This window comes from Nicotiana sylvestris, chromosome 12 (genome assembly GCF_000393655.2).
Source record: "Nicotiana sylvestris chromosome 12, ASM39365v2, whole genome shotgun sequence".
Lineage (NCBI taxonomy): Eukaryota > Viridiplantae > Streptophyta > Magnoliopsida > Solanales > Solanaceae > Nicotiana > Nicotiana sylvestris.
In genome coordinates, this window is record NC_091068.1 from 146,489,921 (window position 1) to 146,511,548 (window position 21,628).

General features: G+C 35.8%; 4 protein-coding genes across 4 annotated transcripts; 2 read left to right on the forward strand and 2 right to left on the reverse strand.

Moving 5' to 3' along the window:
- Positions 1 to 2,068: 2,068 nt before the first annotated feature.
- Positions 2,069 to 3,959, reverse strand: LOC104235494 (uncharacterized). Its single transcript, XM_009789280.2, has 3 exons — positions 3,762 to 3,959; positions 2,960 to 3,286; positions 2,069 to 2,428 (listed from the first exon to the last, which is right to left on the reverse strand). The coding sequence occupies exons 1-3, from the start codon at positions 3,829 to 3,831 to the stop codon at positions 2,298 to 2,300; spliced, it is 528 nt and encodes a 175-aa protein (XP_009787582.1). The 5' UTR covers positions 3,832 to 3,959; the 3' UTR covers positions 2,069 to 2,297.
- Positions 3,960 to 6,625: 2,666 nt separating this feature from the next.
- On the forward strand, positions 6,626 to 9,339 carry LOC104235493 (fructose-1,6-bisphosphatase, chloroplastic-like). The gene is made up of 4 exons (XM_009789279.2): positions 6,626 to 7,427; positions 8,249 to 8,473; positions 8,567 to 9,073; positions 9,161 to 9,339. Exons 1-4 carry the CDS (start codon positions 6,990 to 6,992, stop codon positions 9,230 to 9,232), a joined length of 1,242 nt encoding a protein of 413 aa, XP_009787581.1. The 5' UTR covers positions 6,626 to 6,989; the 3' UTR covers positions 9,233 to 9,339.
- Positions 9,340 to 15,333: 5,994 nt separating this feature from the next.
- Positions 15,334 to 17,579, forward strand: LOC104229474 (fructose-1,6-bisphosphatase, chloroplastic-like). The gene is made up of 4 exons (XM_009782128.2): positions 15,334 to 15,905; positions 15,992 to 16,216; positions 16,687 to 17,193; positions 17,316 to 17,579. Exons 1-4 carry the CDS (start codon positions 15,462 to 15,464, stop codon positions 17,385 to 17,387), a joined length of 1,248 nt encoding a protein of 415 aa, XP_009780430.1. The 5' UTR covers positions 15,334 to 15,461; the 3' UTR covers positions 17,388 to 17,579.
- Positions 17,429 to 20,811, reverse strand: LOC104229475 (signaling mucin MSB2-like). The gene is made up of 6 exons (XM_009782129.2): positions 20,595 to 20,811; positions 20,064 to 20,265; positions 18,132 to 18,960; positions 17,918 to 18,024; positions 17,768 to 17,827; positions 17,429 to 17,664 (listed from the first exon to the last, which is right to left on the reverse strand). The coding sequence occupies exons 1-6, from the start codon at positions 20,766 to 20,768 to the stop codon at positions 17,636 to 17,638; spliced, it is 1,401 nt and encodes a 466-aa protein (XP_009780431.1). The 5' UTR covers positions 20,769 to 20,811; the 3' UTR covers positions 17,429 to 17,635.
- Between the last annotated feature and the right edge of the window lie 817 nt (positions 20,812 to 21,628).

Consider the following 21,628-nt stretch of genomic DNA (forward strand, 5'->3'; position numbering starts at 1 on the left):
ATCAGTTTGGTTGCTCGCTGGTTTGTCCAAGAGCATTTCCTTATAGGAGTGATGAGGTAATTCTACCTCCATTTGGTTATGCTTATCTGGGGGTTCCGGTGGGAGTGGTGGTTTGATTAGTGGGGGATCCATGAACAACGATGGACAAAGACGAGAGTATTTTTAACTGCTAAAGAATTTCACCTTGGGAACGTCCCCTTTTTTCATTATGGCATTCTTTTACTCTCGCTTCCTCTCCCGATTTTCCATTTATCAGTGATCTAGGCATAGGTATCAATCCATTCTAGAATTCTTCTCATTACCTCTCATGGGAAAAAGATCCCACAAAGAAAAGAATTGTATAGTATGAAATAACATAAAAACTTATTTTTTTAAAAGAAAAAAACAAAAGATATGGATCCTCTATTCCAAATTTCCAATTATTTCTTTTTGACAGGAATCGATAAGAAATAAGAAATATTTCAAGGCGATTCGATTTCATACTAATGTAGTTGTATAGGAACTATTCCGATTTCGGCGAAGTTACAAATTCGAAGAACTCGAGAAATTTTGATCGAATCATGATACAAATTACAAAGAAGAAAAAAGACCGAATAATCATTCTATGATAAAAATAGAATAACAGCCAATTTTGTGTACATAACGGGTATACACTATACAATCAAATCTAAAAAAAAATTATGAATTTCTATTCTAATAGAGGGGTAGGTGTTTGTTGTTGAGAACTCCAAAACCGAAAAGTAATTTGAAAATTTTTCTGGTATGGAATCATAGTCTATATAATTAGAATTATGATTTAAGAGTATCCATTAACTATAGTCTAAAAGATATAGACCATCAATCAGTTGATTCGTTCTAATTCATTGAATTAATCCGTTATAAAAATATCAGAAAAAAAAGGGAACGTTGTTTTTGCAAACATGAATCGAATTTATTTGATTATGATATCTACTTTTAGGTGAGAGACTCTTTTATCGGCTTATACAAATATATTTTAATAACATAACATTCACAAAATTACATATAAAATAGTAAAAGAAATTTATGAACATTTTTACTCACAAAAAAATTATTTCTCAACTTTTAACTAGTTTTTTAAAACACTAATATCTTAATCCGGATAAAAATAACATACTAGTTTAATCGCAAACAAAACACAAAACAACATGAAAACACATTCAAGACAACTAATATGCATTATTATACGAGTTTCAACATAAACTAAATCAGAATACCTTGATTTATGTTTTTAGAAAAGTCGAAAAATTAAAATTTTGAGCCCAAAACGAAGAAATCACAACAATAGAAGGGTTGGGTTGGATGCAGGACCTATAATCTTATCTTTTTGTGTGACGGGTGGGGTCCACTCGGATTTTTTATGGAGAAAAGGAAGGGAGGGGGGACCGCTGTTGTTTTGTTTTAAAAATGGGGCTTGGCTTCTGTTTCTGTCGTGGGAAGAAGAAGGGCATTTTATTTAAGAGGTATAATGCGGTGTAATACCGCGCTATATATAATGCGGTATTATACCACGCTATACATAACGCGGTAGTAAACCGCGCTATATTTTAACTGCAGAAACACCGTTAAAGTATAGCGCGGTATAATACCGCGTTATATATAGAAAAGTATCTTTTTTTTTTTGACAGTAGAAACGTATTTTGAGTCAAAAAATTGATATTTAGGTTTGGGACTCCGTATTACTATTTGTATATACAGAGGAGGAGACATGACAACAATAGGATTTTTTATTGTTTGTGTAATATTAGGATTTGGTTCTTTAATTCCCTTTTCTTTCTTGTTTTCGGGAAAAATTTTATTTTGTGTCTCATACAACTGACACAAGTTGTATGAGGCAACTTTTTTTGTGTCACAGTTTTGTGGACCCAAAAAATTGGGGTCCACAAATTTGTGAAACAAAAATGAGTCTCATACAACTAGTGTAAGTTGTATGAGACACAAAATAAAACTTCTTCATTTTCGGCTTCCTATTGGCACTAAAATTAGTACTAATATGGTAATTTTATTACCACAAACTTTGCAAGTACAAAGAACTTGAAACAAGAGATAATTAATGCAATCCAAATAGAAGAATATTTAATTCAAGTTGTGTTGGAAAAAGAATTTCACGGAACAATTTTCAACAAATCCAAGGGAATTAGAAACAAATCAAAATTCCCCCACATCCCTCTTTCATTGTAGAAAAATACAACATTAATGATAATACTTGTTTTTTAAAGGAACAAAAAAATTGTATGCAGTATATGTTGTAGTATTAATTTTTCAGATGTATAAGTAAATTAGAAAGAAACTGGGGAAGGAGCTGGAGCATCAGCTACATCTTCGAGTGCAGCTCCGTTGCTTGAGAGCTCAATCATAGCACGGTGTGGGTTGGTTCTCTGTTTGTTGCATAAATCTGGCAAATATACTCCTGCACAATTCCAACATACAAAATAACATTATTGTAGGAAAGAGTCCACTCATAAGGGTGCAAGTTTAGTTATTATTGTAACCCTAGAACAACAATTACTAGCGATTCCGACTTCATGTTATAGCCTGTAATCCCAACTGAGGACAGGTTCTTGGAGTTAGCTCACCCTTGCGGGGTCGCGATCCTTTGTTCCGGCTATTGTGGCTATTGTGTCACCTAGGGCATATGGGGCATGATGATTTGACGTCATCCTCATCTTCCTCCGACTTATCACCTACGGTCTGCTCAGGGTTCCGAAATAAGTACATACTGTGTACAACTAAACAGAGGCAGAGCCAGGATTTCAAGTTTATTGGTTCGGAATGCTAATCTTTCTAAGTTATTGGGTTCTAAATTAAATATTTATAAGTATTCAATAATTTTTTAAAGACAAATATAGAGTTTGAACCAAAGCTACTGGGTTAGGTCTTCCTGGCACTTTAGCTCCGCTTCTGCAACTAAATATAGTGAATAAAATGGTAATGTTGGTACCTTCTCCAGCAGCCAAGTTGAAGTAAAGGTCAACAATGTTAGCACATTTTTGGTAACAAGCAGGGGAGCAAAGCTTAAAGGTGAATTGAGAATCAAGCAAAGCATCAGAAGAAATCCCAACAGAGTTCCTGTCACATCCACAAGCATCAACACATTCATCTGTCTCAATATGTTCCTTCATGTTTCCAACAATAACCTCAGATGTCTTGCATTGATATTCCACCTTCCCATCTTCCCCTGCTGAATTCTCCAACAAACACCTCTTCCCTGATGTCGCGATCGCGAAACCACACACATTTGTTGGCAAATCCTCACAAATGAAATTCCCTGACATTATTAAACACACCAACAAAGCAAATGATCAAAATCTATTATTTACGATACATATACTTGTTACATTAAATCCACACGTTGTGGACTGGACACTGGCCGAGCCAGAAATTCTAAGAAGAGGATTGATTTTTAAGAATTGTACAAGAATATATGTCACCCATATGATAAAACTTCTGACTTAAAGTAATTCTTGAACCATCTTTGTTATTACACAAGAAGATTTTCTTAAGTCGAGGGGATACAACAATTTATTTGTGTACAAAACAATTTGTTATAACCCTATTTATGCAGTATAATTTTTTCGATGAATGAGATTTAATTAAACCCTCCAGATCATGTCGCTCCGCCCTTGATTTTGAGATGAAAAACTACTCTGGATATTGCAAATGAAAACATGCATTTGACATATTCAAAGAAGCGATGGAAATATTGCGTGAAAAGGGAAGAAGATTAGATATACAATACGTACCCAAAGTGCCTTGGAGAAAAAGGGCGCTAGCAAAGAAAATAATCATGGAATATTTCAACGTGGAAGCCATTTCTATTTTATTTCCTTTTCCTTTTGGGAGATTTCCCTTTTTTTTCTTTTGGCTATTTGTTTGTGGACGAACTCGAGGAAAATATTAATGGAGTTAGGAAATATATATGGGGTTTTTGAGATGAAGGTGAATGGAGCTAGGGGTTTCTTGAATTTATATAAGGAAGTTGAGGAGGAAGAGGAGAAAAAAGCGGTATGAGATTTAGAATATTTGGTTAAATTCCTAGTTGTTTGTTTGATTTTTTTATTTTCTGAATATTATTGATCTTCTTTTATTTTTTAAATTTTCATCTTATAAGGCATATACTCTGCTAAATTTTGACGAATTCTTCGAATTTGGTGTGCACGAATAGAAGGGAAGGATCTTTTGTAGAAGTTAGTGGAGCCCACGCGTTTGTTTCTGTCATTTATTTGATTTAGTTTTATTCTTTATCACTAAAGAATTAATTGTTTCGTTGAATTTCTTGTTGTTTGTAGTAAGTTTACTTCTTGCCTTCTAAGTGTAGTTGACGCCTAACAAGTAGTACGTGTTTTTTGTCTGCTAATTGAAGTTTCAAACTCTAGAAGTTGTCAATGAAAATCATATTTCAGATTCTCATACTTTCCTAATTTATATTTCAATTAATTAAGTTGCTGGTTTCCCACTAAAAGGTTAACGAAATTTCCATATCTTTACTATGAACCAAATAATATTTACGTGCATGCTTCGATTAGAAACTTCAATCGAGAGTAGATTTTGATAAAAGAGCTTGTCTATTTATGAATTTTTTTTTTTTTTTTTTTGGGGGGGGGGGTGATTAAAAATTAAGCGTATTACATTTGCTATTATTAGAAAGTTAAAGTGGAAGTGAATTTTTTCTCCTAACAATTAATATCCATAATTAGAGTGAATTTTCTCTCCTACAATTAATATGATATGTCAACAATTAATTAATGGACACAATTTATGCACCTAGCTAGTTTGGTTAATCATAAGCAATCTTAAGCCCCGCCAGATTTAGGGCTCATTTGGTACGACAAACAAGGGATAATTAATATTCGAATTAAATTTGATATGAGTTTATCTTACATTTGATTAGGATATAATTGCGGTATAACTAATCCTGAAATTAGTTATTCCGGGATTGTAGTGTTATTATCCCTATGAAAGGGTGGGATAACATCCTGGGATAATTAATTTTGGGATTACTTGTTTCCCAACCAAACGACCCCTTAAAGTACTAAGTGGGAGTTCAACTGAATCGATTCTGTTAAGTTCAAAAACTACAAATTTAAAAGTAAAAATATAGTAGTAAATTATGTTTTAATCGCATAATTCTAAATAATCTCTCAGTTTAATAGAAAGAATCTGAATTCATTAACTATAATATTCTGATGTAAGTGTGTGAACGTGAAAAGTCACAAACTTCTGTGGAAAAAATAGGAGCAACAAGTTAACGAGTTGTATTTTATTTTGGATAAAAAATTATGAAGAGAATGGACAATGGACACGCTAGGGATGTTACCGAAAAGATACTTCTGAATAAGGCAAGTCAATTCCATTTATTAATGTCTTATTCTTGTTTAGCAAGTTGATTTTTTTCAATTTTTATAAATGGAGTATAGTCTTATAAGTAGTACATTAAGATTTCCTTGTAATGTGCATATGTCACCGGTCAAAAAGTCACAATTTTCACTACACATTTTATGCAATAAATTATTTTTTAATCATTTATCTTCAAACGGAATTTCATATTCTGAGGTAGACTCAAGATTCAATGGTCGCGGGTACCATCACATTCAATATAAGTTTATTACTGTCAGAAAGATTGGTACAGGCCCCTCTCCCTATAGTGCGCGTTTGCCTCTGATAATATCACCTACATATTACTTTAATATCACCTACATATTACTTTCTTTTTAAACGTCTTTGGGAAGTTTTAGCGTGGGAAGAGAAGTTAAACAACTTGTCTAAAAACTCATAATTGGAATCACTTGACCTGATAGGGGTGGGAAATTTTTTTATATTAATGATGTATATAACTTAAATTTATACAATAAATATTACTCTATTGTTTATGATATAGGAGCCAAGAAAGAAGTCTTAAAGTAATTATAATAAACCTAATCTAGATTCAAATTCTCAAACGAACACTAGACTCAAGTATGGCCTACACGTCTTAGCTTTTTCTATTCTCCCATATTTGTCAATAAATTCTTTAGAAAACTCAATTGCACAATTATTAGACATGATCAAAAGTGGATTCAGAATTTTAAGTTAGTAAATACATCATATATTACATACTCACTATTCTTAGTATAGTGATCGTTCGTATATATATATATATATAATTCGAACTGAAAACAATATTATACTAGGCGAATAGACCTTTGCCATTACACTCCAAGGTGTAGAAGTTTGTCATGGACCATTATAAAATATGGATAATGGTATCCAAAAACCCAAGTTATTATATTGGATTTATTCTGCAGCCTAAGATCAGAGAGATGTGAATTCTGAACTCAGCTCAAACGCTTAACCACGAATGCCAGGATAAGTGGGACCCTCTTAATTACCAGCCTTACACTTTATCCCACATTTGCCAACTTTAAATTGAGAGAGAATAACAATCAATTATAAATTAGTAAGTATATTACTCGTTAGCTTCAATTTTATATTGTATTTTCTTCCTTTCCCGTTTCAAAAAAAAAAAAAAAAAAACTTTTCTGTACTTAAAAAAAAATTAACTTTAAATTTTTCATCGAAATGGTTTGATCACAAGTTCTCTAAGTATACATGATATATATCAAAAGTTTTTCTTTCTTCTCTAAACTTCGTGTCAAATTAAATTCTGTTTATGAAATAAAAAGTATGGAGTATAATAAACAAAAGTATTTTAATAGGCGATAGAGGAGACCAAATAATTGAAATTAAGATTAGTTGTTATTAGCACGTTTTAGGTAGGTAGGTAGGTTAATGTTTAGTAGTAAATCTTTTAGTATGATTAACTAGTGAGAAATGAAACAAAATATAGACAGAATGAATATTCAATATTCACACGCACAGTATTAGTTTTGAATTGAGAGACAGTTGGTGTAGTAAAGGATGAGAAAGAAATTTTTGTGATCACAAATCACTAAGGCAAAAATCAAAAGTAAAGCAAAATTAGTAAATTACCAATGGCGGTTTCAACTACCACAGCGCCAACTTCAAACTTTAGCTTCTCTAGCTTTCATTCCATTTCTCGCCTGTCTCTTTTTCAACTATATGCTCTACATAAAAAGACTTCATTTTTGTACACCAAAAACAGCATAAAGAGAAGCTGTGGACATAGAGGAGTGAGGTGCATGGTCATTGATAGAGGTGCAACAGAGGCTATAAAAACCAAGAAACAGAATGGATATAAGCTGCAGACATTGACTAGCTGGTTGTTGATGCAAGAACAAGATGGGGTTATTGATTCTGAACTTACTATTGTTATTTCAAGTACTTCTATGGCTTGTAAGCAGATTGCTTCTCTGGTTCAGAGAGCTGGCATTTCAAAACTTACTGGAGGTCAAGGTGCTGTTAATGTTCAAGGAGAGGACCAAAAGAAGCTTGATGTTGTCTCTAATGAGGTTTATAACTCATTCTTCTAGTGCTTTTTTTCAGTATAACCATTCGAATCAGGCGCGGAGCTAGTAGCTGACATACGGGTTCGGCCGAACCCAGTAGCTTTAGTTCAAAAATTAAAAACCTACTTACTAACACCTGATGTCGCTATTCTAAAATTTAGAACCCATAAAGTGCAAGTCCTAGCTATACCACTGATTCAAATTATTCAGTATCTGAGTTCACTGGCATAACTAATCTGGATTCACGCTGAATAGTCCACTAAGTAGTAAAGTGTTCCCTACTGAAATGTTGTTCATTTTTAAGGCTCGAACTCGAGATTTCTACGTTAAGAGTGAAAGGGATTCCAACAATCCCATAATACCTCGGTGGTAACTCATTCTTGTAGTTAGTATACCTAACTAGGACTTTCACTACCTCCGAATCAATATGATCATCTTCTGTTGTGGATCATCAGATTAACAAACTTTTGTGTTTCTAATTTATTTGACCCTCAGAAGAATGACACAAGAGCGGAAAAGGTAATCCTAACATTCAAAACAATGATATTGATGTGTCAAAAATGGATGAATGCTAATACTTTAAAAGGGAGTCAATAATTATGTGTATAGTGAACTTGCTATTTCTGGCATAAGATTTGTTTAGCACATTACTTATCAAGGAACAAAATTTATGTATTTGTTTATTTACTTGTCGCTTTAGGGGTTCGAGGTTTCTGCATCAAGAAGTAAGTTAACTTAGAAAGATTCGGGATAAATGTCTGGAGTGTTACTTGTATGGCATTATTGAGCTGGTTATTGAAGGTTGATGTAAATGGCTTGAACAGGTATTCTCTAATTGTCTAAGGTCAAGTGGACGGATAGGGATTATAGCGTCAGAGGAAGAAGACGTACCAGTGGCAGTAGAGGAGAGTTACTATGGAAACTACATTGTCGTATTTGATCCTCTTGATGGATCATCAAATGTTGATGCTGCTGTATCTACTGGCTCTATCTTCGGAATATACAGTCCAAATGATGATTGCCTCGTCGATCTTGAAGATACTACCATGGTACTATACGGACTATTTATCCTTTCTAGTTACGAATTGTGTTAGAACGATAGTTAAAATAGTTAACTATCGAATACCTGTCCAAAATTGCAGCTTGACAATGTGGAGCAAAGGTGCATAGTGAATGTGTGCCAACCAGGGAATAACCTTTTAGCAGCAGGCTACTGCATGTACTCGAGCTCTGTGATTTTTGTGCTCACGTTGGGAAAAGGAGTCTTTTCTTTCACCTTGGATCCAATGTTTGGAGAATTCATTCTAACTCAAGAAAACATCCAAATACCAAAAGCTGGAAAGATCTATGCGTTCAACGAAGGAAACTACCAGCTATGGGATGACAGGTTGAAGAAGTACATCGATCGCTTGAAGGAACCCGGTCCTAATTGTAAGCCTTATTCGGCTAGGTACATTGGCAGTTTGGTTGGTGATTTTCATAGGACACTTTTATATGGTGGTATTTATGGCTACCCGCGAGACAAAAAGAGCAGGAACGGGAAGTTGAGGCTTTTGTATGAATGCGCGCCCATGAGCTTTATTGTAGAACAAGCTGGTGGCAAAGGATCAGATGGCCAACAAAGAATTCTTGATATTCAACCAGTTGAGGTGAGAACAAACTAATTGTTACATTTGCTGTTAACAAGCAAAATAGGTTAGTAGTTAATTTGGTTTCTTTTGTTTCTGTCTTTCCAGATACATCAAAGAGTTCCATTGTTTATTGGAAGCACAGAAGAAGTTGAAAAATTGGAGAAGTACTTGTCTTAATCTTAATGCAGATGTCTTAGTGACTTTTTCAACCTCTTTAATATTGTAAGCACCAAAAGCTGTAAATTTGTATATTAATTCAAATAAAAGCTGTAAATTTGTATATAGCACAAATGCCTGAATAATTATAGGCTCTTGAAAAGCTATAGAGTGATTCAATTCACTATACAATTGGAATTGAGAATGTGTTCATATGCAATATATCTTTTTTTCTTAACATATGGTTCGGAGAAGGGCCGCAACCAAAGAGGTAATAATATAAACAGACTACCCTAATGCAGGCATTAGTAGCTGTTGGGAATAAACCTCGTAAATATAGTATTCACGGTATTAGTGATAAACCGCAGAACACTAAGTTATGGTTAAATCAGCAAGAATAGAAATGCAGCAATAATGACACCAAGATTTTACGTGGAAACCCTTCTGAATAAGAGAAAAAACCACGGCCAAGAAGAACAACTAATATCACTATAGCGAGGAATTTTACATTGTGTAGTAACGAGTAAAAAATACTCCTAAGACCACTACACCCTCAAAAGAAATAAACACTCTTTTGCTTTTTTCCACCTCACTACAATATCTCTCACACTCTATTTTTCTTCACAAACTATTTTCTTATAGTTTATGGAATACCTTGCTCTCTCTTTTCTCTCTTTGTTGGTGTGTCGAAATGAGAGTTAAAGCTCTCCTTTTATAGCTAAAACCTCACTCTCTAAAGCCTACAATATTTGACAATTTACACACCCTTTTCATAATTTCAACAAGGTTGGCTACCAAACCAAACCAAGTCAATAAAATTGGCTACCAAATTATACAAATTCAACAAGGTTGGCTAACAAACCAAACCAAGTCAACAAAATTGGCTACCAAATCATTTGAATGAGATGGACACCATATCAATCTCCCCCTCCAATCTCACTCATCTAGAGGAGGTAGCACTATCTTCTAGTTTGAGTGCATGCCGACAAGTTCTTTGCATAGCTCGAACTTGTCTCTTGGTACCACCTTGGTCAACATATCTGCAGGATTTTCACTCGTGTGAATCTTTTTGACTTGAAGTGATTCGTTCTCCACTTGCTCACGAATCCAATGATATCTGACGTCAATGTGTTTTGTTCTCGCATGGTACATGGAGTTTTTGCTCAGGTCTATTGCACTCTGAACTGTCGCAATAGACAACATACTCCATCTGTCGCAATCCAAGTTCTTGAAGAAATCTCTTGAGCCATATCATCTCTTTGCCAGCTTCAGTAACCGCAATATACTCCGCTTCAGTTGTAGATAGTGCGACACACTTCTGCAACTTCGACTGCCATGATATAGCTCCCCCTGAAAAAGTAAACAAATATCCAGTAGTGGATTTTCTGTTATCAAGGTCACCTGCCATATCAGAATCTGTATAGCCCTTCAAAATTGGATTTGATCCTCCAAAACATAAGCATTCACGTGAGCTTCCTCTTAGATACCTGAGTATCCACTTTACAGCTTCCCAATGCTCTTTTCCTGGATTTTCGAGAAATCTGCTAACAACACCGACTGCATGAGCAATATCTGGTCGAGTGCATACCATTGCATACATCAAACTTCCAACGGCAGAGGAATAAGGAATCTTGGCCATTCTCTCTTTTTCCTCCGTTGTTGTTGGACACATCTTCTTGCTCAACTTCAGATGACCAGGAAGAGGTGTGCGAACCAACTTAGCACTTTTCATATTGAAGCGCTCCAGTACACGTTCTATGTACTTCTCCTGTGACAAGTAAAGCTTCCTTTCGTTTCTCGAACGAGTAATTCTCATGCCCAAAATCTGCTTAGCATGACCCAAGTCTTTCATTGCAAAAGACTTATTCAACTTGTTTCTTCAACTCGTCAATCTTAGAAGAATTCCTGCCCACAATCAACATATCATCCACATATAGCAAGAGGATGATAAAATCGTCATCAGAAAATCTTTGTACAAACACACAGTGATCTGAAGAAGTCTTCTTGTAGCCTTGCTCCCCCATAACAGACTCAAACTTCTTGTACCACTGTCTGGGAGCTTACTTCAATCCATATAGACTCTTCTTAAGTTTGCATACAAGATTTTCTTTACCTTTTGCCTTGAAGATTTCAGGTTGTTCCATATAAATCTCCTCTTCTAAGTCACCGTGAAGAAAAGCAGTCTTCACATCCATCTGCTCAATCTCCAAATCAAGACTGGCAGTCAAACCAAGAACTATCCGAATGGAGGACATTTTTACAACAGGAGAAAATATTTCGTCAAAGTCAATACCTTTCCTTTGACAAAATCCCTTGACAACCAATCTAGCTTTGTATTTGGGCTTCAAACTATGTTCTTCAGCTTTAACTTTGAACACCCACTTGTTCTTCAAAGCTCTCATGCCCTTAGGCAATTTCACCAACTCATAAGTATGGTTCTCATGCAGAGATTTCATCTCATCTTGCATGGCTTCAATCCATTGATCCTTGTGCTCATCTTCTATGGCCTCCGCATAACATTCAGGCTCTCCCCCATCAGTGGGTAATACATATTCATTGGGTGAATAACGGAAGGAAGGAGTACGAGGTCTAGAAGACCTCCTGAGTGGAATATCTAACTCGTCCACAGCTTCGTGCGTAGGAGCATCTACCTCATCAACATTAGCATTGTTATCCCTATCACCATCAATATGTTGATCTGGAATATGGTTCTGGGCATCACCATCATCATTGAGCCCACCAGTGTCATCCCCATTTGTATGAGGAACTTGATCAAGATTAACTAAACCTTCAGAACTTGAAGATTTTAACTTCTCCGCTTTGTTAATATCTTCAATGGTTTGATCCTCCACGAAGATAACATCACGGCTTCTCACAACCTTCTTCTCAATTGGATCATATAGCCTGTAACCAAACTCATCAAGGCCATAACCAATGAAGATGCATTGTCTTGTCTTGGCAGTTAACTTTGACCTCTCATCTTTAGGCACATGTACAAAAGCTTTGCAACCAAACACTTTCAAGTGGTCATAGGAGACATCCTTGTCATACCAAACTTTGTTTAGAACATCACTTTGCAAAGCAACCGTAGGGGATAGATTAATAACATGTGCGGCGGTCAACAAAGCCTCACCCCAAAAGGAATTTGGCAACTTTGCTTCAGAAAGCAAACATCTGACTCTTTCCATCAATGTCCTGTTCATCCTTTCTGCTAAACCATTAAGCTGAGGAGTCTTAGGAGGAGTCTTTTGGTGTCTGATACCCTGTTGTTTGCAGTATTCGTTAAACGGTCCACAATATTCACCACCGTTATCAGTACGAATACACTTCAGCTTCTTTCCAGTTTCTCTTTCAACTGAAGCCTGAAACTGCTTAAAGACACCCAACACTTGGTCTTTAGTCTTCAAGATGTAGACCCAAAGTTTCCTTGAACAATCATCAATAAAGGTAGCAAAATAAAGTGCACCACCCAAAGTTTTTGTCTTCATTGGACCACATAAATCTGAATGCACCAACTCAAGCAACTCTGTCTTTCTTGAAGGAGGATGAAACTGGAAAGAAACTCTTTTTTGTTTTCCAGCCAAGCAGTGCTCACATTTTTCTAATTTTGCACTTTCAAAATTTGACAAAAATTTCTTCTTTGCAAGAATATTTAGTCCTTTTTCGCTAATGTGGCTAAGCCTCTTATGTCATAACGTTGAAGAGTTATGGCTCTCAACGGCATTCACCATATCAACACAGGTAGAGGCCGTAGTCCAGTATAGACCACGACGCTTTTCCCCACGAGCCACAATCATGGAGCCCTTAGTGAGCTTCCACTTTCCAGCACCATTGGTACTGACATATCCCTCATCATCCAAAACACCAACAGAGATCAAGTGCAAACGAACATCAGGTGCATGCTTTACATTGTTTAAAACTAGTTTAGTTCCAATACTAGTTTCCAAACAAATCGTTCCAACACCAGCCACTCTAGATACAGTCTCATTACCCATACTCAGAGTTCCAAAGTCACCCTGAGTATATGATGAGAAAAATTCCTTCCTTGATGTCACATGAGATGCGGCACCACTGTCCACAACCTAGCTTGACTCATCATAAGCAATATTTATCAGATCCGCATCAAGGACTGTAACAAGATCTTCTGTAGTGACAGTGGCCACACGATTGTCATCTTCTTTCTGTTCTTCCTTGTCTCTATTCTCCTTTTTCAAAATCCGGCAGAAATTCTTTGTGTGCCTTTTCTTCCCGCAATGATAACACTCAATATCTTTAAGTCTGCTTCTGGATTTGCTTCTATTATGTTCTCTATTTTGAGAACCCCGATTCTTGCTTCTCCCCTAGAGTCAGTCACCAAGACATCTGATGAGGAGGAACCCTGAGATTTTCTTCTCATCTCTTCATTTAGAAGGCTGCTCTTGGCAAGATCCATAGAGATCACACCATCCGGAGCAGAATTTGATAATGAAGTTCTAAGAATTTCCCAAGAATCTGGTAGGGAACCAAGTAGAAACAAGCCTTGAATTTCTTCATCAAATTTAATGCCCATAGCAGATAACTGGTTCATGATCCCCTGAAAATTATTCAGATGATCTGTCATCGCGGAACCATCGTGGTATTTTAAACCCAACATCTGCTTTATCAGAAACATCTTGTTGTTTCCAGTTTTCCGAGCATACAAACTTTCAAGGGTCCGAGCATGTGTCTCCCCAGAAATATGGTTCAAAACATTATCGTCAACCCACTGTCTAATAAAGCCGCAAACCTGCCTGTGTAACAGATTCCACTCTTCATCTGATTTATTATCAGGCTTTACAGTGGCGAAGACAGGTTGATGAAAATTCTTGACATAGAGTAAATCTTCCATTTTGCCCTTCCAAATGGCATAATTTGTGTCATTCAAGGTAACCATTCTACTAGTGTTGGCTTCCATCGTTTATCACAAATACAAATTCTATTTATTAGGAGACCAAAGTAATTCTTTTCTGATGTGGAAGTTCAGACTGTGCTGCAACCACAGAGCATACTCAGATAGAACATTGGCTCTGATACCACTTGTTGGGAATAAACCCCGTAAAAATAGTATTCACGGTATTAGTGATAAACGCAGAACACTAAGTTATGGTTAAATCAGCAAGAATAGAAATGCACCAATAATGACACCAAAATTTTACGTGGAAACCCTTCTGAATAAGGGAAAAAAACACGGCCAAGAAGAGCAATTGATATCACTATAGCGAGGAATTTTACACTGTGTAGTAACGAGTAAAAAATACTCCTAAGACCACTACACTCTCAAAAGAAATAAACACTCTTTTGTTTTTTTCCACCTCACTACAATATCTCTCACACTCTATTTTTCTTCACAAACTATTTTCTTATAGTTTATGGAATACCTTGCTCTCTCTTTTCTCTCTTTGTTGGTGTGTCGAAATAAGAGTTAAAGCTCTCCTTTTATAGCTAAAACCTCACTCTCTAAAGCCTACAATATTTGACAATTTACACATTTTTTTCACAATTTCAACAAGGTTGGCTACCAAACCAAACCAAGTCAATAAAATTGGCTACCAAATTATACAAATTCAACAAGGTTGGCTACCAAACCAAACCAAGTCAACAAAATTGGCTACCAAATCATTTGAATGAGATGGACACCATATCAGTAGCTGCCAACACGGCTCGAACCCCTAACACACGGGTTGCATGGAGACAACTTTATCATTGCTCCAAGGTTTCCCTTTCAATAGACTAAGAAGTGTTACCAAATTTTGGCTTTAATGACAATGTTAGAATATGAGCTTCCAACACAATTTAAAACAATGAATTAAGTTAACTCAAACCCTTTACTAAATTTTGAGATACTCCTTTAGGATTGAATCCATCTTTCTATTTGTATTTGAAATGATGGACTTCTGCTATTGCTTCTTCTTTGAACTATGCATTACAATTTACAACCATAAAAACATGAAAATTTGATTTTCAAAGTTTCCTTTTTAAGTCCAAAGAATTCATTCTTCCCTTTGCAATAAAAGCATTTAGAAGTGAAATCAACTTTCTGTTGGGGTTGTAGGGACACCATTTTCATCCCTTAGATTTTCAGCCGCATATCTTTTGATCTTCAAACAAGTTGCTCTTTACTTTTTGGAACTTTAGATATTATCGTGACAAATCATGTTCCCACAATTGTCAAAAATGAGAAGATAAGCTGGCTATCCAATAGTCAATTCAGAGAGACAGAGAGAAGAAAGAAATGGCTGAAGCTATTCCAAGATTTACTTGGAACACCAAATTCTCAAACTCTTCTTCCATTTCTCGTCTCTCTCCTAATTTCCATCTCCTTTCCACCAATACCAAGAGATCACAACAGCTAAGTAATGGCAATTTCAGTTCTCATTCCAATTCAAGAATTCAATGCGAAGCAGCAAGCTTGGATGGAGCAAAAACAGCCCCAACACAGATCAAGAAACCAATAAACCGATATGAAATGGTTAACTTGACAACATGGCTGTTGCGGCAAGAACAAGCAGGCAACATTGATGCAGAATTAGCCATAGTTCTTTCGAGCATATCGTTAGCCTGCAAGCAAATTGCTTCACTTTTACAAAGGTCAAGTATTGTTAACCTTACTGGAGCTCAAGGCACTGTTAATATCCAAGGTGAAGATCAGAAAAAACTTGATGTTGTATCCAATGAGGTTTGTTGCTTTTTTACCTCCCAACAATTAGATTATTTTGATTTTAGTGTAGTGATCAGCTAAAAATGTTGTTTGTGCTGTTGTAGTTATTCTGCAATTGTCTAAGATCAAGTGGAAGGACAGGAATTATAGCATCAGAGGAAGAAGATGTACCAGTTGCAGTTGAAGAAACTTACTCTGGAAATTACATTGTGGTGTTTGACCCCATTGATGGATCTGCTAATATAGATATTGCCTTAACCACTGGATCAATATTTGGAATTTATGGTCCAGATCAAGTATGCCTTGTAGACATGGATGATGATTCCACGGTAATTCTCTCGCAATTTTAACATGAAACTTATGTATAATTACAACTATGCTTCAAACCCAAGCAAGTTGGTATCGGCTATATGAATCATCATTGTTCATATCGCTCCATTTAAACTCATCTCAGCTCAATATTGTATATAAAAAAAACAGAACTAATTATGAAAAGCATAGAAAGTTGAAGGGGAGGCCATGGTTCAAGCCATGCAAGCCGTCATTAATGCTTGCATTAGGGTAGGCTGTCTATATCACACTGCTATGGGTGCATTCTTCCTAGGATCCTGCATGAACGGGGATGCTTTGTGTACCGAGCTGCTCCTTTTTTTTATGAAAAGCACAAAAAGTTATTTATATTTTCTACCGACATCTAAAAAGAAACCTGAATCACCCAGAAAAACAAGTCTTCTTACTTAATACAAGGAGCTTTCGATTTAATTTGCATCTCATGATCCAGTAATTCTTGGATTTTCAGATTGACCAAGCCAGGGAAAAGTGTATCGTTAGCGTTTGTCAGCCAGGGAGCAATTTAGTAGCAGCAGGATATTGTCTTTATTCAAGTTCAGTGGTTTTCACACTCTCAGTTGGAAATGGAGTACATGCATTTACTTTAGATCCAGCATATGGAGAATTTGTTTTGACACATGAAGATATCAAAATACCAAAGGCTGGAAGAATCTATTCCTTTAATGAGGGAAATTATGATCTATGGGATGAGAAATTGCAGAATTATCTTGACCACTTAAGACAACCAGGTCCGAATGGCAAGCCATATTCAGGCCGTTACATTGGTTGTCTTGTGGGTGAAATCCACAGAATGTTGTTGTATGGCGGTATTTATGGTAATCCTAAGAACAAGAACGCCAAGAATGGGAACTTGAGGCTCTTGTATGAATGTGCTCCAATGAGCTATATCATAGAACAAGCCGGTGGCAAAGCAACAGATGGCACCCAAAGGATACTGGATATCATGCCTGAGCAGGTAAATTTGAGATCCTCTATTCGTAAATTATGTAATATAATGATAAAGAATGGTTCAAGCATCATAGTAGTGTATTTTTCTTCATTAGTCTATAAGACCTTAATTACTTTTCTTTGTTGCAGATACATCAACGAACGCCTATTTTTATTGGAAGCCCAGAAGAAATTGAGAAGCTGGAAAAGTACCTTGCCTGAGAGCTATCCAATTTGATTTCATCCGACAAGATGCAAGTTATGTACAATAGATATTTTAGTGTATCAAACACACAAAATGTACCTAGAGGCTTCTCTGTTACTCAAATCCATTACTAATGAAAGAATAGTGACTCTTAAAAAGGTCATTCTATTGGGTTTCATGAATCAAGTCAGCTGTGATGAATTCTAGCATATCAGCTTCCATATCCATCTGTCAAAGAATTTAGTCACTTTCTTGCATACGTGTTCTAATCTCTCGAGCTTCTGTTACTCTTAACTGCAAAGGCAATAAAGATATAGAATCGATTAGTCTTGTAGACTCTACTAGCTGTTTATACAAAATAAAAGGTAAAGCTGAAAGTGAAGCAACTACCACTTACCAGGACTTACAAGCTGGACACGCTTGGTTACAGATTTCACAGTTTTCACAGTATCTGAACCTGAAGAATCAATGACAAAAGTGAAAACCATTAATATCACTTTCACAGAAAAGATCACATGCAATTGCATAGTCAAGAATTCCCTTTTACCTAGTAAACTTGTATCTTTCTCTGAAAAGACTTCAGTAACTGTCGATGAAATCTGTGATGTAATCTGGTTTGCATCATTGTTGACATTTCCAGACTCATAAGGTGACCTGTGCATTAAACATTAGAAGAAAACTTAGATTTGTACCTTAACTGGCATTATATTATGGATGCAACAAGAAACCTTTCTTCATATACAAAAAGCAAGAATTTTTACCCTGAAAATGAATCTGGAGAAAAGTCCAGTTTGTCCTGGCAAGAATAATCAATCCCTTGTCCATCAATGTCAAAATCACGCAGCAGTTCAGAAAAACTAAAATTTGCACCCAGAGCATCTAAGTTAGGAAAATCCAAGTCAAAAATATCTCCTTCCTTCTCAGATTCAGATGTTGAAATCATGTCAGGAATTTGTGGCATATCTGAACTACTTGGAATGTCTGAGGCATCAAAATCCAGCCTACCTTTTACTTGATCTCTCTTCATAGGCCTCTTCAGGTTTGCTTTAACCGGTGAGGAAGTCGAAACACATTGATTTCTTTCTATGGAATAGTATGATATTTGTTTGGTGGGGGTCACTTGAATTGTCTCTGAAGAGATAATCATGCGGTTAGTCGACATTAGATGAGAGGGAGTAGCTTCTTTGCTGAAAGTTGCTGTCGAACAAATTTCTGGTGGAGAGATAGCTTTATCAATTTGGGATGAAGATTCTATTGGAGGTGTCTCAGGACCAGAAGAATTAGTTACAAGCGGCTGAATGGGGTAGTTCACCAAACACTCGTCAATGTTAAATCCTTGGATTGGTGACTTTTTTGGTTCATCAATGGGATCTGATAACTGAACTGCAGAGCTCTTCATAACATTGTTGTACTGATTGGTGGGTGACCGAGTACGAGATTTCTTGGCAGCTGTGGAAGCATATGAAACATCCTTGGACCCTTTTCTTTTTGAAGTTGTTGGGATGGAAGTTGGATAAGAAAATTTCATGGCATCTGCAGCAGTATTCGAAGGCACTGGTGCTGGCATAAGAGCTGAACCAGAACAATAACCTGATAAATTTTACAAAATAGAAGTCAGTTCCAGAAAGTATGTAATACTATGGATCTAAGGAATTGATTGTTTCCTGATTATTGCAGTTAATGAATAATTTTGGCATTCATAACATGGAATAGCACATCTTTCAGGGGCAAAAAGCAATGGATTGTTATTGTATCCTAGGAATGATGCGAATTCAATCAATCCTGTCTGATTAATAATGGTGCTATATACCAATCTTTTTTTCAAGGACCTGTGCGTTTATCTGCGAATATATGTCCACTCCGCAACAACAATACAAGTGTGAAAACCTCCTTTTGTATTATTTGTTGGAATAGATAATACATATATGATCAGATGCATATGTAGTTAAGGGCTGCATAGAGTTGGACACAGAATTCCTAATTCAAATTGGAATGTACTGAACTTTATTGAGAAGCCAACTTTAGTGAGTAAGACATCAGATAAGTCAGCCTATTATTGCAATGTACTAATTTGACCATCACATCAATGTACATAAAACTCTGGTTGACTCAAAGAGTTAAAAGAAGAAGAAAATCAAACTTGAAGTTCATCAGTCACAAAGGTATTACCACCAAAGACAATAGGAAAGATCAAGTTAAGTGCGCCTATAACATCGTCATTGAAGTAATACACAGATAAAAGTGTGATATTATCCAAAGGTTTAAACGATCTATAAATGTAAGGTTGTCCATATATCATATAGCTCCAGTGATACCAAAATTGGGAATGTGAGACTCAAGGTGGCATATCTTAAGGTCTCAAGGACTGATGCTATAACGTTATGTTTGCTCAGGCGGTGCCACAGTTGGAAATTTGGGACCAGAAAAGTGTTTCCCAAGTGTATATATGTTGAAAAATTACATAAACCGAGACCTTGAAGCTACAACAAATTATGTAGTGCTCTAACGGTGTGAAAAGGAATTATTTTTGCTGGATGCAAACATTGTAGGCAAAATCTTGGAGCTACTAGCTCCCACCTGTTAAGTAAACCACTATAACACTATTGAGAAAAATATAACAAACAGATAAGCAAGTATGTATAAGGCTTTGGGGAGGATAGTTAGAAATAGATGTAAAAAGACAGAATTGAAACCTGTTGATTTGGGCATTGAAGAATCAGGAATTGAGGGAGGTGGTGTCACATTTGCACTTGCATTATAAGTGTTCATAACACCTTGCATCCCCCTTAGCAAATTCTGAACCTGCATTTTCTCTTGCTCCAAAAACACTTTCTGCTCTTTCAAACATATGTACTCATCCAACATTGCTCCTAAACTCAATAAACTCCTCGGCGCCTGTTCAAAAATAATAAAACATAAAAAACAAAAATAATTCAATGATTCATGGAATCTAAAATGTACACCTAACACTATATTTAATAGAATTTAAGTTTTGTGCATTGACCATATAAAATTTATTTACACAACAGGTCAATTATTGGATCATTAAGGTAAATCTCTTAATAACTAATGCATCTCCAATAAGTAATCTGGGGAAAATGGTAAGAACATACAATCTTAGGTTAAAATTCCTTGATAGTGCAAAAAACAAAACAAAAAATAAAGTGTCAACGTATATAACTTAAATCCATAGAGAAATGTGCGAAAAAATGTGAAACGGTTACCTCATGGATGGGAGATTTAGAGAGTAGATGTGAAGCTTCGGAGCGAAAAGTGGAGCGGGTTTCAGTGAAATGGTTATCAGAAAGGTAACGATCGACGATGAAAGCAATTTGGACAGGAGTAACTTTGCCTTTCCCTATGTTTTCAGCTCTTCTTGATTTGCTTTGTTTCGCCATTTTCACTTTCTGCAGATCGTAAGAAGCAGAGATTGGGGAAATGAAATATGTGAGGAAATTGGGAGGGAAAGTATATATATATGTTGGAGTTGTGAATGAGAAGGAGGGAAAGAATGGGAGAACGTGGAGGATATGACAATAAGCGCGGGACTATTTGAAAAGTGGTAAAATACAAAAGGGCGGTAAAATAACAAAAGAGTAATTTATTGTTAGAGCCTACGAGGTAGACATAAATATAGGTGAAATTTTCATATTAGCTGGTCTCCTCACATTTGTTAAACTATTTACAATCATTTTAGGGATCTTTACAAAAATAATTGACCATATTAATTACGTATTACTTTTTTTTAGCCATATACATAAATTTTACATTGATTATACATATATAATACATAATTATGCATATATTATACACTCATTGCCTATTTTTTGTTTAAGTGATAAGGCGGGCCGCTTTTTTGGGTTAATTCTTCATCATTTTTAATAATAAGATGTTGTAATAAAATTAAGTGGACGTTTGGACATAAGAATTATAAAATTCGGGAAAAAGGTGAAATTTTTTTTCAAGGAAAAAATGATATTTGAAAATTAGAGTTGTGTTTTGACATGAATATAATTTTGGGTTATTTTTTAACTTTTGTGAGTGATTTGAAGTGAATTTTCTTTGAAAAAAAAGCTTTTTGAAGTATTTTCAATATTCGAAAAATTCTGAAATTCATCTTCAAGCTAAATTAAAATTGTTATGGCCATTCGCTAACGTGTCCATCGCTAACGTGTCCATCCAGAAGCTCGATCAGCTTTTGATTAAAAGATGAGGGGGGTACCCCAATCGGTTGGTTTTGCAGTGATTAGGATTGATT

What these genes read in the sequence shown, in the direction of transcription:
- LOC104235494 (XM_009789280.2), bottom strand. Translation starts at nt 3,831, where the DNA reads ATGGCTTCCACGTTGAAATATTCCATGATTATTTTCTTTGCTAGCGCC. An exon ending in TTTTCTCCAAGGCACTTTGG is followed by an intron (nt 3,287 to 3,761) that starts GTACGTATTGTA and finishes TAATAATGTCAG; the next exon opens with GGAATTTCATTTGTGAGGAT. An exon ending in CAACTTGGCTGCTGGAGAAG is followed by an intron (nt 2,429 to 2,959) that starts GTACCAACATTA and finishes GGAATTGTGCAG; the next exon opens with GAGTATATTTGCCAGATTTA.
- LOC104235493 (XM_009789279.2), top strand. Translation starts at nt 6,990, where the DNA reads ATGGCGGTTTCAACTACCACAGCGCCAACTTCAAACTTTAGCTTCTCT. An exon ending in ATCTTGAAGATACTACCATG is followed by an intron (nt 8,474 to 8,566) that starts GTACTATACGGA and finishes CCAAAATTGCAG; the next exon opens with CTTGACAATGTGGAGCAAAG. An exon ending in TTGATATTCAACCAGTTGAG is followed by an intron (nt 9,074 to 9,160) that starts GTGAGAACAAAC and finishes CTGTCTTTCCAG; the next exon opens with ATACATCAAAGAGTTCCATT.
- LOC104229474 (XM_009782128.2), top strand. Translation starts at nt 15,462, where the DNA reads ATGGCTGAAGCTATTCCAAGATTTACTTGGAACACCAAATTCTCAAAC. An exon ending in TTGATGTTGTATCCAATGAG is followed by an intron (nt 15,906 to 15,991) that starts GTTTGTTGCTTT and finishes GTGCTGTTGTAG; the next exon opens with TTATTCTGCAATTGTCTAAG. An exon ending in TGGATATCATGCCTGAGCAG is followed by an intron (nt 17,194 to 17,315) that starts GTAAATTTGAGA and finishes TCTTTGTTGCAG; the next exon opens with ATACATCAACGAACGCCTAT.
- LOC104229475 (XM_009782129.2), bottom strand. Translation starts at nt 20,768, where the DNA reads ATGGCGAAACAAAGCAAATCAAGAAGAGCTGAAAACATAGGGAAAGGC. An exon ending in CTAAATCTCCCATCCATGAG is followed by an intron (nt 20,266 to 20,594) that starts GTAACCGTTTCA and finishes ATTTTTGAACAG; the next exon opens with GCGCCGAGGAGTTTATTGAG. An exon ending in TTCAATGCCCAAATCAACAG is followed by an intron (nt 18,961 to 20,063) that starts GTTTCAATTCTG and finishes AAAATTTATCAG; the next exon opens with GTTATTGTTCTGGTTCAGCT.